This window comes from Plectropomus leopardus, chromosome 10 (genome assembly GCF_008729295.1).
Source record: "Plectropomus leopardus isolate mb chromosome 10, YSFRI_Pleo_2.0, whole genome shotgun sequence".
NCBI classification, from domain to species: domain Eukaryota; kingdom Metazoa; phylum Chordata; class Actinopteri; order Perciformes; family Serranidae; genus Plectropomus; species Plectropomus leopardus.
Genome location: NC_056472.1, coordinates 20,809,266 through 20,828,188, shown reverse-complemented (window position 1 = coordinate 20,828,188; position 18,923 = coordinate 20,809,266). Strand labels below are relative to the sequence as shown.

Sequence of the window (18,923 nt, the reverse complement as noted above, 5' to 3'; positions counted from 1 at the left end):
TTTTTTCACAGTTAGTTTTTGCTCTGTCTCCATAGAAATAAAACATATGAATTCTGAAAATGAGTATAGTTCCCCTTTAAGCTGGCAGCGGAAGTAGTAACAGCACCAAATCAACATCTATGTGAAAGGGACAGCCAGCAAGACAGGACCATGGACGGGATGGGTGTGACATTTTGACTAAGTGTTACATGTGCGACCCATTGACAGGATATTTAAAAAGCGGCGAATAGCAGTTAGCAGCTAACTCCAAAAAAAACCAAAAAAAAACACTATCTGCAAATTGGGGACGCCTCGGAGCACCTTACCTGCCGAGCAGAAGCGGAGCGGAGATCAACTGCTACTTAACAGGGACAGTAAATGACTGTTATTGCCATATTTGTGCCGTTGTTGTTGTATGTCGCAGTAGAGGCCAATGTTTCTGTGTTTCACACCACACCTCTTGTGCTTTCAGAATGCCAGCATGTTATCTAGAAATTACCTATGGGAATGGCATTATGCCTGCATTATTTGGTTCTGTAGAAAAAAGCAAAGCTGGCATAATTAATAACTCCTCGGCTAGACAGTATCGTGGGATCTCTGTGTTAAAAGGGCTACAGTGACAGTTTCAGCAAATATAAAAAAAATCTTTTATAAAAGTTTGCAATTGTAGCTTTTAATTAATTTATTATTGTAACATTATTCACAGTTTTTAAAACACTTGAAATTGAATATCGTTGAATTTTGTACTGATTAACAGTGAAAATCAACATCACTGATGGCAGAAGTGCTTAAATACTGTACATGCACATAATGTCATAGCAGTGAATAGAAAGCCCCACAGATGACTTACTGCACCTACAACAAAGAAAGCAAGACATTGTATCATGACATTTGAGTGGGATTAATTGTTAAGGAAGGGGAGCACAGCTAAGAGGGCTGTGACCTGTTTTGACAACAATTGCTCACCACTCAGCATGGAGCTCTTTTAAGACCATATTTACAAGATGAGTTCGGCTGAAAGGATGTAGAGTGATGAAATACAGCCTCACAGGTCCAGCATGTGTTAGTGTTTAGAGATAATTAGAAATAGGAGTACTAAGTGCAACTCAGAGAACAAGTAAAGAGGAAGTAGCTGATGGAGAAATTCTGAGGGAGATGGAAAAAAATGCAGTGATGAGACATGACTGCAGAAAATGAGAGGTGATGTGAGAGTGGGGAACAAGGGAGGAGGTGAGAAAAAAGATGGTAAAAATCCGAGAGCGAAAGGTACATTAGGATTCTGTCCGTTGCTGCTCTCTCTGATGCTGGCTGTGGGTGATTAGCTCGTGATGGGGCTGTCTTGAGATTCACTCTATCTTTTATAATAGGAGCCTAATGGAGGAGCTGCTGCCTCTCCTCTCTAAATTTCACCCTCTCTCGCTGTCTGTCAAATATGCACATGGACAGGTGCAATATCAAATACACGAGTTCTGCCTAAAGGTATGCAAGTTGTGCCCCGCATCATGCAATAAGTGAGTACACAAGAAGGAATGAATCAACACACAAGCCGGAGTGCTCACACCCCAAGCTGCACGCCGCTGCAGCACGACTCTGCCGTATTCCCTTTGTCACGTAACAACACCTCCATCTATTATAGATTACAGAGAAGACAGAGAGTGACGAAGGGTGCTGAGAGGGGAGCTCTTTGTGCCTTTTGTCTCCTCCCCGAAGTAGCAGGAACTCATCTGACAAACCTGCTTTACATCTGAGTTTCCACTTTCCTTCTCATTCACCCAGCACTATCTGGGGCATCATCAAGTTGTATTGGTCCAGAGCGGATCTGGCGCTTAATGGAGAAAGGCAAAACGATCCACTTTGAAGTGATTTACTGGCATGAGACACTCGCCACTGCGTGCTGCCTTGGTAATTGAGCTAATGTCAAAGCGGTTTATCACCCATCTCCGTGGCCCTTTCTTGGAAGCATACAAAGAGATGCTTTATGTATGATGAATACAGAACAGCGGGTGCCACGGGGTCAAGTCGGGTGGGAGGTTATAAGTACATGTGAGGATTCGTAAAGCCGTCTTTGTTTCTGGCCCACAAGTCTTGAGGATGACAGCTTATTAGATCATTATCATATGAGGCCTACTCCTCCATCAGTCACCCTGACAAACTCTTTCTTTCTCCTACATACTTTCATCGTGCACCCCATGTCTCACCATCACCCCTCCCTCAGTTGGTAATTCCCATCCTCCCTTCCATTAGACAATCTCCTCCTTCAGAGTTGGCAACCACACTAAACCAGCACGGTTTCTCCCACTAAAGCACTCAAGCACAAACTAGAATGGTGTAATTGTTGGCGAGGAGCGATTGAAAAAAACATTTTTGGCGTCTGATCTCCAGGCCACTCGTTGCCTGAGAAACTGTATACATGGAAGCCCTGGGTCTCCCCCCGTCAAACACCCACACTGCCTGGAGCTGGTTAAATTATTCTTGGATGTGCTTGTAATGTTGCCCATCAAACAGACACAAATACAAAAGTGGGGAGTCTGTGGAGGTTTAGTTAAGCCCTTTTTAGTAAGCTAATGAGCTTAGTGTGTGATACTGATCAGCAATCAGAGGAAGCCGGCCCACATGCATGCGTGTGCGTCTGTCAGAAGGACAGGGGAGACCTAAGAGTAGAGCAACATCTTCACCCCCTCCCTCCCCCCTCTTTTTCCACAGAATCTCGTCCCCTTTACTCACCAGTGGGCTGAATGCGGAGCTGAGTCTTGTCACTCTGCTTGCGGGTCATGGCGAACCAGCTGCCGTCCGTGTCCTGAATCCACTCGGCAGCCTGGCAGTAGAGCAGGCCCTGGTCCACCGGCTGCAGCTTGTGAATGGTGAGTCTGTAGGCCGTAGCGCTGGTTTTATCCAGCCTGAGGTCCCCTGCTGCCATCCTCTGCCGGTACGGTCCTCCGGAGCGCAGGACAAAGTCCCTTGACAAGGTGACCAACTCCTGAGGTGCTGCGGCCGCATCCTCTGGGGACCGCAGGTACCAACCTACTGACAAGTGAGTGTGCTGCAGTGTGGTCCGAGACACCTCGCAGGTGAGCTGTAGTGTGTCACCTTCAACCTTGGAGAGAGTCTGGGCTGGAGCTGTTACCGTCAACGAGTCGGCGATGACTGCAAAAATAAAGAAAAGAAGAAGAGTCAGGATATGTGGAGGCAGATTAGAACTACTCATTTTCTAAAAGTGTTATTTGGTCCCTTAAATACCAAATGAACCCCCGACATATCTATAAAAAATACCATATAATGTTATTGGAGGACTGGCTATAACACAGCAGACTATTTTTGTTTACGCCCACTATTATGAAAGTGAAAATAAACAGCGTTCTCTTGTATGTGATTAAAATTCTGATTTACTCCCATGGGTGAGAAAAAGGTGTTAAAGCAACCAAGCTTTTTGTTCTGAGGTGACTGCCCTCTATTTCCTCATCCATACATGACTTTTACATGTAACCATGCGTTGATGGCATTTCCTCTATCTCACACAGCCAGACGCCTCCAGAGACCCCTCTGGCACTTCTTTCAGACTGATCATATCACATTCTTGGTTCGCTACTGTAAACATAACAGCTTCACGCTGCCATCTTACAGGCGCACTCCCTCTAACTAAACTTTTTTCTTTTTTTTTTTTTGATAACACACACTAAATATACAAGCACAGAGTTAAAATTGCCGTAATAAATTCATCCCGGCCCTTCTATCTATAACACAACCGAGAACAGAAGACGGACTTCAAGCCAGATGGTTGCGAACAGCTGAGATGAGAGAGGGAAGGACAGTCAAGTGCAGGGAAGCAACAGAGACATCAAGATGTGATAATTTCAGAAAGCAGGCTGGAAATGCTCATCGACAGAAATAAACATGTATAGCTTTTAAAAGGAGCTAGGGGAGTATTTTTGGATATGTACCAGTGTGTGGGGACAAGAGAGAGAGAGATAAATATTGCTGGACCTAAGATTGCAAAACTTTCATTAATGACAACAACAAGGAATAAAGGTCGTAAGGTTGCATTTTAAAAAAAAAAAGTTCCAGTATGTTGTTTATTAGCTCTCTAAGCTGTGTTTGGATGTGTGCGGCTGCCCGTGGATGCTATCCTGCTTGCCTCCCTATCATTGATGCAATGCATGACCTCCCTCTGGTTTGAGGCCCCATTACTTGCTTATGGATGGTGTAACCGCACAGACATGTGTCTGCGCGCATATACACAATAAATAATATGAAACAGAGAATGTACAATACATCAGCGTTCACAATGGACAGCAGTCAACCATTTAAGCTAGGCTGGGATCAAATGAATTGAACGAATAATACCGAGGGAAGCTTTCTTGCATTGCCATGTGGTGACTGTGAGCCCTTCTTAGAAGCCAGAAAATGGAAGTGCTTTGTGTGGGTTTATGCTAGTGGAGTGCTTTGTCAAGATGTTTGGCTATTCAGGCTCTTAAGGGATTGTCGTTGTGAAGACTACAAATCAGCATGTTTCAGGTCCCTGTTCTCCTCAAGTCACCTGCAATGACTAAACGAAAAAAGAAAAAGAAGCTGTATCCGTGCAATAATTTCATATATGCACGAGCACACACCCATATCTGTGTGTGTGCTCCTGTGTGTGTGTGGGAAAACATGAGTAAAAACGAGAGATGGGGGATTGCAAGAACAGAGAAACAGACACCACTAATGAAACAAATGGGAGGGGGGAACAAAGGCAGAGAGATCAGAGAAAAAAGATAGAGGAGGCGGAGAGAAGAGGCTTGACATCTGGTTATTGGAGTTTAACAAGACGCCCAAAGAAAGAAACAAGAATAAAACAGAAGTGGCAGGAAAAGAAAGTGAGTAATCAGGTGGGTCAGACACAGTGGCACTCAAAAGAGATGCTGCTCTGTGGACGTACATACAGTAACGCCCAGACAAGAATAAACAGTCTCCGAGAATAGTTTGAAGCAATCTTGAAAATACTGACAAGGTCTAAGTAAATATGCCCTCTGATCTGCTTCCCCATTACCTCGAGTGCTTGATAAACAGTCTAGCAGCAAGGGAGGCAAATGGTTGTCAGGGGCAGCCATAAAACTATTCTGCTGATATATTTGTTTGTTGGTTGTGTGATAAAATGACCAACATGGGAGTCTTAGTAAACCTGTATCAGTGTTTGTATACAGATGCTTTATTTATTACTGGTTTGCTAATGGGTGCAACGGCTGGTTGATAATTCCTCAATATTATCATTTACTAACATTCAGTGGAGTCATATTATGAAGATCTGATGTTATTGTTCTGTAAATGTGTGTTGTCTAGATAAAAGCTTTCTGGGTAATTAAAATTAAAAAAAAAAAAAGATTGGAAAGTTTTTCAAATATGATGATTTTTTTTCATGATGTAGCGTGGGAATGAGTGTTAAAATGATAATTATAGATATAATTTTCTTCAATATTGTTTGATGTAATTGACCACCAGACACCAGAGGATGGTTACACTGGTACACACATGGGTAAAAGGTAAATTGCCATCCCATATTAAACAGGACAAGAAAAAACAAGACCAGCCACCAAGGCGTAGCCTACCCATAGATGTTTAAAGAGAACTGGATACAGCACTAAAAGCAGGGCTGCATTCATTCCTATCAAAGCTGCGGAGTGGTGCATAAAACCAAAAATTCCCCCTTCTGCATAGAAAATTAACTGCGTGATGATCAGCACTGCTTCCACACTGGGTGGCCCACAGAGCAGACCCACAAGAGACTTCAGCCACCCGATTTGTTTACTTCTGGTTCAGCGCTCCGTTAACTTAAATCGTGATAAAATTATTTAATGTTGCGGCTCTTTAGACATTGCAAGTGTTATTGGACCGATTGGTGAAATGTTAAATGTTGTGACACTCAAAAAAATGTATGCACTGAGTTACAGGCAGCTCTTTTGTCATGTAAGTCAGTGAAAAAGTGTTTTTGGGTCCCAGGACATCAAAGGACAGTGTAATTATGGATACAGTCGCTAGGCTATTACGATGATGAAGTTAATGTGTACAATTGCGCTATTACGTTATAACAACATTCAACATGCTTAGTTGTTTAGTATGATTGTTTAGACCACAGATAACAGGGCCGGGCTACCCCACGAACAAACACATCTCATAACATTAACTGCAGTAGCTGCTAATGGTAAGTTAGCAATAACAAGTTTACATTAGTTAGTTGTAACTGTTTCATTCAAATGAAATGACATTACATGAATAAAACATTAAATAAACATATTGTAGTTAAACTTATACAGTTGTTCATTTCTTCGTTGGCGAACACGATCTCTGTCTGAGTTATGTCAGATAAATTTTGATTGACAATGAATGATCCCCCATTATTTTACAGCGTCATTAAAGTATACCTTTTGATTTTTGATTTTTTACTGAGGCAGAAATTACATGATGTGCCCTTAAAACTTACAGAAAATACTAAAATAATAAGAGTTAATAAGAAAATACAAAGAGTTTGACATGCTTCTGACCAGAATTAAGATTTCTCTGACTATGTATATTTTTTATTTAACTGATTATAGTTATGAATCTATTGTAGATTTGTGAAATGTTCCACTGTTTGGCAAATGTTGGTCATGTTCTAAGAATAGTCTAAACAACAATTAACTGGTTTCTTCATCTTTCACTCAAGAGCAAAAATCAGCCTTTAAATTAAATATAATAACAATGATTTGACATATATGATAACTATCTGTATTGAATAAAATGTACTTTTTTATTGCGATAACATTTTTGGCCATATCGCGCAGCCCAAATGTTCTGTGTCACTCAATCACGGTAATCTGTTTGATCATGTTTATATGTGATTCTGCAGACAGCTGTCATGTTGTTACATATATCCATATCAGAAAGATATTCAGTCATTGTGATAAAGATTTTACCCATATTGTCAAGCCCGTTGTTGAAGGTTCAATATATCCCAATAACCATTAGGTTAAAAAAAATAAATCACACAAGCATCAAAGAAGTCTCATTCTGCTCTTCAAGGACCTGACGTTGCCCAGTCCTCTCACTCCAACTCTCCACTCAACACTCAGTGAACAGCAGCCTCACGTAGACATACTGTTACCACAACAACACACCTACGCTACAACCTGTCGTTGCCACAGCAACCCTCCCACATGATGCTGGCGGCCTCTGAGAACAGCCAGTAGTTACTATAACAACCGCTAACCCCCTTCCCCCCTCAACACCAGCCCCTCTGTGGTCCCACCTGGGAACCAGTGTGAAAACAGCAAGCTGATTCTTCACATCCCTCAGCCCGCTTTCTATGGAGATATTTAGCACTTTGACTTCATCTCAAGTCCTCTGGGCCAATCAGATCGCTGCACACAGCTATGTCTGGGGGACGGGACCAATGAGATAGCACCAGCCAATCTCAACATTTCCAAGGGTCAGGCTGAGGTTGTAAACACACTGAGATCCTCCAACAGCCCCACTGACCTCAATCTGGGGAGGATTAAGAACAGGATGAGATGGCATTCTCTGGCACACACACAAACACACACACACAAACACACACACACACACACACACACACACACACACACACACACACACAGTTTCATCACTTGTGAGGACATTGTATTGACTTATTCTTTCTTAACAACAACTGCTGTGCAACTGCAATTGCATCAGCCTGAGAATACAAATCAGGGGATATTCTACATTTTTGTTAAGTAAACAAATCCCACAAGAAGACCAAGACCGACAACAGATTTATCCAGCTATTCAGTGTAGCCAAGACCTCAAAAACCATAACAAACATTTCAATGAGCCAGATGCACTAGGTTACATGCTTCTTTTCAACAATAATCATGGGAATTGTAATTAAGTCAGTCTCACATACACTATCCTGCTGCAGTAAATCTTTTCTAGAACACCCAATGTGTAGCAATCCGCACTGAAAATAGTCCCTTACAAAAGTACTATTTACTCCTAGTTACTAGTGACAATCACAAAAAACTACACTGCCTACATGTGTTGGGCTGCATTTACTGAAGTTAAGTCTGTGGAAGAGCTGCTGGCTCAAAACATTATCAAAATTCTTCTTACAGGAGTTACATGGTGTGCACATCTTTTTGTTCCCACTGCCAGATATCTCTTCACTCCAGTACCAACTGCATTGGACACTGTGATGTGATTTTTTTATTTTTTTTTTTACTGCTTTTTTGGCTTCATTCACACCAAAAAAGCCGTTTGCATAAAGGTTGGAGACCAACTACGGAAAGCCAATCTCCCCATTTCAGCAGCTATTTGTCTTGTTCATACTGGCTTAAAGGATTTGTAGAATACATTTTGATTATTATTACTGTAGTATCTTTATTGCAAAAAAAAAACACACTCGTGTGCATACATAAAACAAGGCCCTTCCCTGACATGATAGTACACGAGATGTATACTTGCTCCCATTTCCTGCTGTGTTTGACTGCCTGTAACTTAATTGCCAACAGTGCATGATGTTGGGTTGCGTTCCTCCAAAAGTTGATTTTGCTTCAACTTTTCTCTGTAGGCCATTGCATTTTTTTGGCATCACCACTGCAGGGAAAGGCACACTACTATCAGTCAATTAAATGAGAGGACTTTTTCAGCCAAAATGGTAATTTGGTGTGAATGCAGCCTTAGGGAAATTACAAGTCCAAGTCTATGCTTTTAACCTATACCTAATTCTAGCATAAACCAAAACTTATGATTTAATTCCAGTATAATTTTTTTTTTAAAAGTTGGTAGGACCAGCTTTTTTATGCCTACATGAAGGGTCAGTCACCGCACAATGTTAACAGATTGTTTTCCCTAAAATGTGATCATTACAAACACAAACACACTCAACTTGGGTTGATTCTGTGTTAAAAAGATAGTGCAGCTACTTTGCCGAGCCAAAAGCTGCAGCTGCAACATCTTCCAAGCTCATCTAAGTGTTATCATAGTGTTACCCAAAAGTAAACAGATAACTTAGACATTAAAATTACTTCCTGAGAGCAAATGCCAGATATCATTCATATCATTGGCGGCCCTAATAAAAGCATTTAATTTCCTTCACTAACCAAACTGCCAAAGAAAATGTGATAAGTTTTATGAGAATTCCTCCTTTCAGTGCATTTGCAACATATTCAAAAAACATTTTGTGCTGTCATTTCACCATTGCAAAAAATGGTGCCTATGTTCAATACAACTCAATAAGCCAGTATTTGAAATCATACAACAAATAAATGCATTTAATTTAAGGACTTTGAGGAATTTAAAGTAATTTTCCTCACTTGTATCACATTCGTAGAGACTGCAATCTCAAAGTACTAGTGATTGAAACATCTATCACTCATGAATCAGGTAATCTTTCGCATTTTGAGATGAAGGTTTGCGTGTGAGGATTTGAAGAAAAAAACATGTCTCTGTTATTCTGTCTTTTTCTGACTGACACAGAATCTGTCAATCCTTTATAAATCTTTAAAACTACTCTCTTCCTGCTCTACCTCATCTGCAATTTTTCGCTTTCATCCTTCTCCTTTCTCGATCTTCCCCTACTCTCTCAGCCCTCTGAAGTGAGCGACGGTTGTCATCCCTCAAGCTGGCCTTTTAAGTCCAGTCACACAGGGATAGAAGAGTGGGGGACACGAGGACACAAAAACGGTGGAAAAGAGATTTTGCAAAGACGACACGAGGAGAAAAAGATGATAATTTATGAAGTCTGATCTGTACATTTTTCATGCACCCCAGACCTTTAACATCTCTATGAAGTGTGTGCTGTGGCACTTGAAGTTGAAGAAGCAGAAAAGAACCCTTACAGGAAAAAGGAACAAGGGGAAATCAAATAGCAGTGTTTGTTTGTGCGTGTGCTGTTTTCACATGTGGGTCTTTGCGGGAGAATTTTTTTTTTTTAAGATGGAACAAAAGCAGTAGAGAGTGAAGATCCAACCAGCCGACACTTTGTGCTCTCTGTTGTGGTCTCGTCACGGGAAAAGATGATGACAGGAGGAACTGGAGAGATTCGCACTGCCCTTTGGATGTTACCACTGCTACAAATGTTCTGGCTCATAGAAGCACACGCTCTCTTTCGACCACACAAAAAAACACATGCATGCAACCCACACAGATGCCGTTTCATTGTGTTTGTGCATGTATGTGTTTTTGAGCCCGTTTGGAAGCTTCATAAGTGTTAAAGGCAAGTGTAAAGGCAGCAAGTTTCTGGCTCTGTTGTATACTTCACCGAGAGATTGAGAGTAGCTTAGCATCAGTTGGAAATGTCAAACTTTTGCCGCTGGCTGCTAGCCAATCAGAATGAAGGAGGTGATGGTCAAAGGTGTGCAACAATAGCAATATTCATAAAGGAGCTTTTTTTCTGATATATACTTGAATTTGTTTATGCCTGCCAGCAAATACTGCAACAAACTGTGTGGAGAGGTAGTCAAAAGAAACTCCTTTGAGAACTGGTTCGCTGACCCCACCAGCTACACTACGTGGTCAAAAGTATGTGGACCCTCATACTGTATGCGATTGTTATGAATCATACTTGACAGGCATTAATGTGCTGTCATAACATCCTCTTCCCTGCTGGGAAGGCATTCCACAAGACTTTGGAAACTGGATGCAGGGATTTGTTCCAATTCAGCCGAAAAAGCATTAGTGAGGTCGGGCACCGGTGTTGAGGGATAAGGCCTGGCTTACAGTCGGTGTTACATCCCGGAGATTTTCCATGGGGTTGAGGTTAGGGCTCTTTGCAGGCCATTCAAGCTCTTCCACACCAAATCCGGAAAGCTCTTGGGTTGTATCAAGGCAGGCGTGAACCACTGCTGGACAGGGTGCATACATGGGTGCCAGCTCGGCTCTGGCAAAACAGCGCAAGGTCGTCCAGTTCTTCTCAGGCAATGAGAAAGATGGTATGCAAGCTAATGGATTCCTAATGGATTACTTTAACACATGGATGGCTTATTTCTGCTGTTTTCCTTACGACTGTCATGCTGAAAGTTGAAATAGTTGCATTTGTGACAACTTTCCAGAATTGTTAAATGTTGTTTGTTTGTTTTGTGGAGTGTTTTGGTGTCTGATAAACCTTTAAACTCTTTCATCTGTTAAACTGCCTGGAGCATATTTGACAGTCTTACTGATAACAACACACAACCACACCAACGCAGCCCCCTGCGTTGTTTTAACACAACTTTTGTTGTGACTATATTCCTGCTCACTTTTGGGCTTCACTTCTTACACAAGGGCATCATCATGTTAAACCAAGAAAGTTCTGAACTGTTTCCCAAAACCTGGAAGCATATTATCGTCTAAAATAGAAGTGTCAACCATACAAAACGCGGACCAGAACTGTCCCAAGTTGAGATTTCAATGTTTGTGAATGTGTCTTGGAGGTAGTATACTCTGCCTCTAAGGCTTTGTCAGGTTATTATGAGTAGTTTGTAGGTCTGTAATAATTTGTCCATGGTGATAAATTGTCAGAAGCTGTGTAATGGCACAAAAAGTGCATAGAATGGTCATTAAATCAAACACCTTGCGATGTCCATACTGTGTGCACTTTACACCAAAGGAAAGGGAAAAATCTGGAGGTGTTGTTATTTATAGGCTATTATGCAATAGTTGTACTGGGCCGGCCTACCTGATTTCAAACTGAGCTATATGTGGCCCAAGAAGTAAAATGTGTTAAACATCCCCAGTCAAAAAATGTATCTGTATAACTGGTACTAAGGGGACAAACCCAAAGCAAGGGAAAAAGTCCCTGTTTGAACCCACACAAAAGTATATGGACAGGGTGTCCACATACTTATGGCCCTATAGAGAATGACATTCAGAGTGCTTTTGCCCAGCACTGCAGATGTTCACCCACAGCTGACATGGTTACCGCTTTCCCGTGTGTAATGGCCATAAGTATCAGTGTTTGTGTGTGTGTTGCTGCGAAGCAAATGGCCATTTGGCAAAGCCAGCAGAGTAATTATTGTTAATTACTCTGTGAAACTGAGAGTACTGCTGAGAGGAAAACAGAGCGAGTGGGCGATCTTCAGCTCCACTTCATATAAGGCCAGCCTCATCACTAAGCAGACGTCACTTACTGACCCACGATGCCTGGAGCACATGCAGGCGTATTGGGTCAGGAAGTAATAAAAAGAGAGATAAATACAGATACAGTGCCTACACCTGCCTCTCTCATACTTATTATCCATTATCCTACCCATTCACATCCTCCTCTCCTTTTGTTCTTCTCTGTGAGAGCTGTTGATGAGTCAGAATGAGGGATGGAGTGGTTCAACTGGGAGAGATGAGGGTAAAGTAGCAGGAAGGAAAACAAGGTGAGGATGAGGAGGAAAGAGAAGAAAGAGCAAAGATGAAGAACAAAGAGGCAGTGCTCTTTTGCTTGATGCATCTGACAACAGCAACACACACACCCCAACTGTTTATGACTGACTTCAGATAGGTTATTAGGATTCTGTTTGTAGCCTATGTATAGATAGTGTACTTGTCACTCTTGCTACAATACCCTAAATTCATGCACTCAAACAAACACAGGAGCACAAAACTGCCGATCAACACAGAGCGAGCACTTCCTCAGGAGACTGGTAAATCAAGTAGGTCTTCAAATAAAACACCATGAGCAACCAGTAAAGCAAACTCTGACGAACCGTGGTCTGCTCACCGTCCCCGAGAGCCTGAACTGATAATAAGGACAGGATACAGAGAGAAGCTAGAAAAAAAAGGGCAGAGTAAGGATCACGCCCTGGAGCCAGAAATGAGACATGTGGGAGCAGTCTTTAACAGAGAAGAAAGGGGTGAGTGGAAAAAAAAAATAAGAGTGGAGTTGAAGTGTGCGGTGTGGGATCTAGGTCCACAGCAGGGAGTACATCCATAATAGAACACATACACACATGATGAGATGAGCCCCGCACCTTACAGAGTCTCAGATACAGAAAACCACTCCTTTCATCTGTCTATTTCCCTGTTTTTGCATATTTTTGTGTTACGTAATACAGTTATAATAAAGGCTGTTGTGGACCTAGGGAAACAATTATGTGTTTAATAAGTTCTGGTGTCAAAATGTGTTCATTCATATGACGCTCTGCTGAGACTTTGTGTGTTGCTTTAATGATGTTATTAGTAGGGTCTGTTGTTTTTTTTTATCTTTCTTCTTCTTTTTTTCTTCAGTACACACTCTACAGTACCTAGAGATTTTAAGTTTCCATTTTCTCAAATGCCGCTGTTTTCTTCTGAAGGAAGCTCTGGCGGCTGTCGTTCATTATAAACACTGTCCTGACCACAAGGCCGTGACACACCAAGCCAACATCCGAGAACGAGAGGCAACAAAAGCTCCCTGCTGCGTCATCTCATGTCGCCGTGTCTCGGCCAGAAAGTTGCACAGGAACACACGAAAGTGCAACAAGCTTGTATGTTCTGCGCCTGTGTGAGACGAGACACCCCTCCATACCAGCAAATGGCAGTTGCTTGTAATAGTCATTTAAAATGAGAAACAGTAAGGGCATCATGACGCTAGTTAGCCAGTTAGCACATTAACAACACAATTTAATACTGAAGGAACATTTACTTTGCGGCAGTAACCAACAACACAAACCACCAGTAAACGTTTCTGTCAAGAGCTCAGTGGTTAAAGAAAAACAATCTAACCTCAGATAACAAGTTTGTTTCGACCTCCATCTCTGTTACCTTTAGCTGTTGTTTACATTTTTTCCCTTCTGTTTGTCTTTTCATGCCCTGAGCTAAACAACCAATCAGAGTGATGTCATTGACAGGCTCCATGGCCGCTGCCACCGCCATTGCCAATTAAGCATGCTAAATCAGCCAAAAAAAAAGAGGGTAGACGAGGGATGACGAGGGCCAACGGGGCAGGACACACCGCAGCACAAAGGCCCATGGGCGCTTGTTGTCAGCTCAAATGTCAGCTTGGTGTGTCACGGCCTTTAGGGAGAGAACAGGTACTAAACGAAACTACTACTGCAACTGCAGTTTTAGAATCCTCGTTAAGAATTAACCGTCTGTTGATGTGCTCACAGATTTTCAGCTAGCACAACGATGTTGGTATCAAAAAATTGATAAATATTGCTCCAAATTTGGGCTTAATGTTGACAACAGAACGACTAGCATTTAAAACATTTAAAAAGGGAACCCTTGAACTCTCACTTCAAGAAATCTGAGAGAAAGTGCGTTCTGATTATCCACAAGTCTTGACTAAACTTGAGAAGACATTTTGTCAGTAAATATTTTGTTCCTTGCAATCAATATACTTCAAAGATATGATCACCTTCGTGTATGGATAGGGGCCTACACAACACCTTAAAATATTGTTTTGAAACTCAAAATGTAAAGATCTTAATTCTCACTTGGCACAAATGTAGTTTACACTGAGGGCAGATTTACCTCTCAAAACTCTTAGTAGTTCTTCAGAAAATGGGTTCTTGATTTCAGAAAGATGAAGACTAAAAGATTCTTGCTCTAATGCTGTTACTTTTGGAAAGGCTACAAAAAGACTCCATCCTTTCAAATTCTTTAAATGGCATGCTTCACTCTTGCTAGAGCTCCACACACCCTGCTGTGGCATGTGGAGAAAATCCAAACCTTGACAGGCCGTCCATGCCTGGTGATGGTTGCTAAGCTATGATTGGACAAGGAGGTGTTTAACAGGCTGTTAATTATGTATTATGGATTTTTAAAAGTATTTCTAATCTATTTATAATATTCTGAATAACTACCAATGATTTAAGTATTGTAATTTGAAGAAAAAAATAGTAATTTATCAATTTATTACATTAAAAAAATCCAAAAAGTAATTGCTACATGCTTAAATTGTAGTCCATATGGCAACATCTTGATGATAGGAGTGTTGGTAATGCCTTGGGATACAACTATTTAATGAGGAAACACACTGAGAAACATAACAGCTCATTCATTAGTCTGTATGTGGATGGCACTGTGGCCTCACTTGCAATTAATCGTAACTAGCTAACAGCTCTCAGTTTGCAAAGCTGTATGATATTTGACTTTGACACAGCTAAGGTCTTGGCCAAAGGCATACATGTTTCTCTTTACTGCTGCTGTTTGGCATAACAAGTAAATGTTTCATTTTAACATCACATTCATCTATGTAACAAAAGGATCCAGGACTTGTTCACAACCACATAATTATTGTATCTGAAGAATGTAAGACCTTGAATGCATAAATTCTTAGGTCACCAGCAGAATGTAAGTCTTTGAATAATTGATTAGTTTAGAGTAGAAGTTTGGTGTTTAATACCGCTCTGATTTCTCTCAAATAATAATTTCTCTCTGTAGATGAATGCACCCAATTAGAGGTTAAGATCTAGTGAGTATTAGAGAGCTGAAGCTGTTTTAATTTCAGCCTGTTTTGCAGGTCAACCCTTGCCTCTGTCTGTCGACTGTCGTATTAAATGCCAAAAAACAAAACAAAAACGAACGCAAAACAACCATAATAGCTAGAGCATTCATTCTTTTTACAGCAAAGCTATATGTCTTCTCCGTCATGTTGCTACCTCGTGTGGTGCAAAATGCAAGTGCCGGAGTGCTGGAGGAATAAAAGATTACCTTATTTGGTTTATGTTTCTACATATATAAATTATTTATAAATGTATTTTGAAAAAACTGCTGAAAACATTTCTGATTATTGTATTTTTACTTTATAATGACACCATACTTTTATCAGTTCCTATGTTTTGTTGACATGACCTTTCAGAGTAGGTTGTACAGGTTTTAAGGATTTAGGATACTCTAAGTAATAACATCACACAAAGCAAAAATACTAATGTAGACACTGGCCGACCATTTGTTTTGCAGTGTTGAGTCTTTGACACTCAAAATGTCCTGTTTCATATGTGTCCCCACCAATGTTGATATGAAACCTACACCCTTTGGATCGGTCATAAAACAGGCTAGATGCAACGTCTTCCTTTCTGAGCCAAGTGAGTTCAGAACAAATGGGCTCTTTATGCATTATGAATGCATTAATAGTTGTTTATTATCTGGATCACACAGTGGAGTTTATTCTCAATCATGGAGCTCCACCGCTTGACTTTGAGATAGCAAAAAAACAAACTGCTGCAAATTAAAACAAATTGTCCATTATTTGCTTTTTAAATGAGGTCCCTATGAGCTGAATGTCTTACACAGCCCTACATCTGATCAAAGAGGCTTCCACACAGTCCTATCATAACACACCACATCCAATCTTCTAAAAATGTGCAGAAAGATAAAATAGAAATAAGGGGGAGATATAGGGGAGGGCTGAGAGGATATGAGAGATCTTACAGATGCTGTTATGAGATTTTCAGTTAGGAGCTGTGAGGTCCCCTGCTAATGGAACATCAGTCTGAGTGGGTGTGTGAGTGTGAGTGTGAGTGTGTGCCCTGTGCTTTAACACAGAGGTCACAGTGACTGAAAGGGAAAAGGACTCTTCATTTAATAAGGGGATCTCTGAAGCATTCTTCGCTGTCTCCTTACATTCTTCTTCAGGCTCTGTCCCATTTTTCTCCTCACAATTTTCTCCTCACTCAAGCTCCCATCTATGCACCCCCCCCTCTATTCCACACCCCCTCGCTCCACCGCATTATCTGGTGAGTTTCTTTTTCGTCAGACAAGTTGCTTGTCAGCACCCAATTATCACTTTTTCTTGTTTTTCTCGGCCTCCTCCAGCTCGTCCTCTTCACAACTGTCTTAGAACGCAGGCTGGCACGTTTCATCGAGCTCTGATCACACTCTAACCAGCTACTAGTCTACATATCAGTCAGACTATGACCTTTTTGCAAGTTTTTGTTATCTAAGGGGGGGGCATACAACTAGCAAAGGGAGCAACATCTGCTCTATGTGTGAGAGGGAGACAGAAACAGAGCTAGGCCCCTGTGGCTATTACAGCTCATTATACCTAAAGGTGGAAGAGGCACATCAAAACTGGTCTCTCTGTCTTTCTCTGTCTCTTTCTCTTTCTTACTTTCTTACACACCCACACGAGCACCCAAACACACACAGATAGTCAAGCCTGAGGGGACAGCTGCTCTCTGACACACACAAAGTAGTATAAGTAACTGAGGTACTCCCCTCTGCTCATCCAAACATTTCTTGCAGAACTGTGACTCAGCTCTACTGGGTCACTGAATCACACACAGTCCTAAGGGGTGTGCTGCTTATTAACGTTATTTTTGCAGAAGAACAAACAGTGGGTTAATAACAGAACTTGCTGGCACAGGATGTGCTGAGCTGCAAAATACATGAAATCAGCAAACTGCAACTTGTAATAATAAAAAAATAAAGCATTAGCAGTAGGGCGGTAACCAAGAAATTTGTCAGTGAAATGTGTTCAATGTGAGTATTTGACTATTCGTTCCTTTATTTCCATATGTAGTTTGAGAGTTTGAATGGGGTTTGGCAGGATGTTTAGGGTGACAGTGGGGTTTACTTAATACAGTAGTAAATAAGCCAGTGTGGCCCTCCGAGCTAATGCGTGCTAACTATGCTAATGATGGATTGGAAATGTGGGACAATTTTCTGCAGAAACTAGACATCAAACATGATGTTGAAAGAACAAATGATAATTACCATTCCCCACCGAACTATTACACAAGCAAGTGCAAACCTTCTCTGCCTAAGAGCTCAATGGCCAAAATAAAATTGTGCACCTGATATAACAAATCAGTGTTGATCTTCTGGTTTTGGACCTGTCTGTTTCTCTTCTCATGCCATGAGCTTGAGTGCCGATCAAGGTAATTTCATTCATCAACAGGCTCCATCATCTCTGACAATTTAAAATCAGCCAAAAAAAGTAGACAAAGGCTGACTAGTGCCAAAAATGATGGACACACTGTCAAAACTAGTGCAAGAGATGGTCATTGAGGGCATGACTTTGGCCACTTAAGGTATCATTATCTCAGCGCCTGACTGGGCAAAGCCCTTTTTTCTTCCAGGGAGCTTCCTGTGTCTCACTCAGACTCACCCTGGGTCTGTGTCCCCAGCTGTCTGCACCAGAGAGAAGCTTGAAAGTGAGGAGCACTCACTCTGTAACGCTGCATCTAGGGACTAAAACGTCCCCAGAAGTAGACTGTTCACTCACTGATGAAAAGCAAAAAAACAAAAAAAAAGTCTACGTCAACTGAGGAATCTCCGACTGATGATTTGTATCTTTGACTTTCGCGGGGCGGCCCTAATTAGCAGTAAGATGGTATATATCACAAATACTTGTATGCATGGGTTCAGGTTTTCTCACCGGATGGCACAAGCAGAGTCGTGAGGGGGATAACAAAAGGACAAAGTGGGAGAAGAAAAGAAAAGAAAGATGGGCAGCGAGTGAAGGAGTGGGCTTTGTTATTGTAGCGGGAGAATGGTGACGTGGAGTTAAAAGGCTGAATGTTGCGATAAGAGAGGGATCCGTGGTGAGGAGAAGCTTTCAAATATGAAACGCTGTTTACACAAAGGCAGAAGAGGAGGATTTAACACTAACTAAGACGCACGCAAACACACACTGGGCGCACACACGTTGTCTACACAATATGACACAACCTCTCACTGAGGCCCAGCCAGGAAATGAGCCTGAGTGAGTGTGTTGGGAAGATGGAGAGTAAGCGGGAGATTATAAGGCAAGGCGTGAGAGGAGGGGTAGTCTGAAGAGAGGTGGGAGTATGAAAGACAAATCTTCCTAAGAGCATTTGAGAAGAGCTGTGTGCAAAGCTATCGTTGACTGAAATCCTTTAGAGTATCAAAGATTTACTCATCATGCCTAAACACATGAAATATTCCTTCACCCCCCCCTTTCTTTTCCTACATCTCTCTTCTCATCCCCACCAGCTTCAGACCCACTTTCTCCATCATTTCATCTGTAATACGCTTCCTTTAGCATTTGCCGTCTTCTGTCTGCTCCTGTATCCAAATAACACGAATTACAGCAAACGCGC

The 18,923-nt window shown here is 41.5% G+C and overlaps 1 protein-coding gene across 1 annotated transcript in view; it reads right to left on the bottom strand.

Moving 5' to 3' along the window:
• Positions 1–18,923, bottom strand: part of igsf3 (immunoglobulin superfamily, member 3) — a 92,299-nt gene that overhangs the window by 32,217 nt on the left and 41,159 nt on the right. The window contains exon 3 of the mRNA XM_042494995.1: positions 2,704–3,123. Coding sequence (XP_042350929.1) covers positions 2,704–3,123 — 420 coding nt within the window. The remainder of the gene's footprint in view (positions 1–2,703; positions 3,124–18,923) is intronic.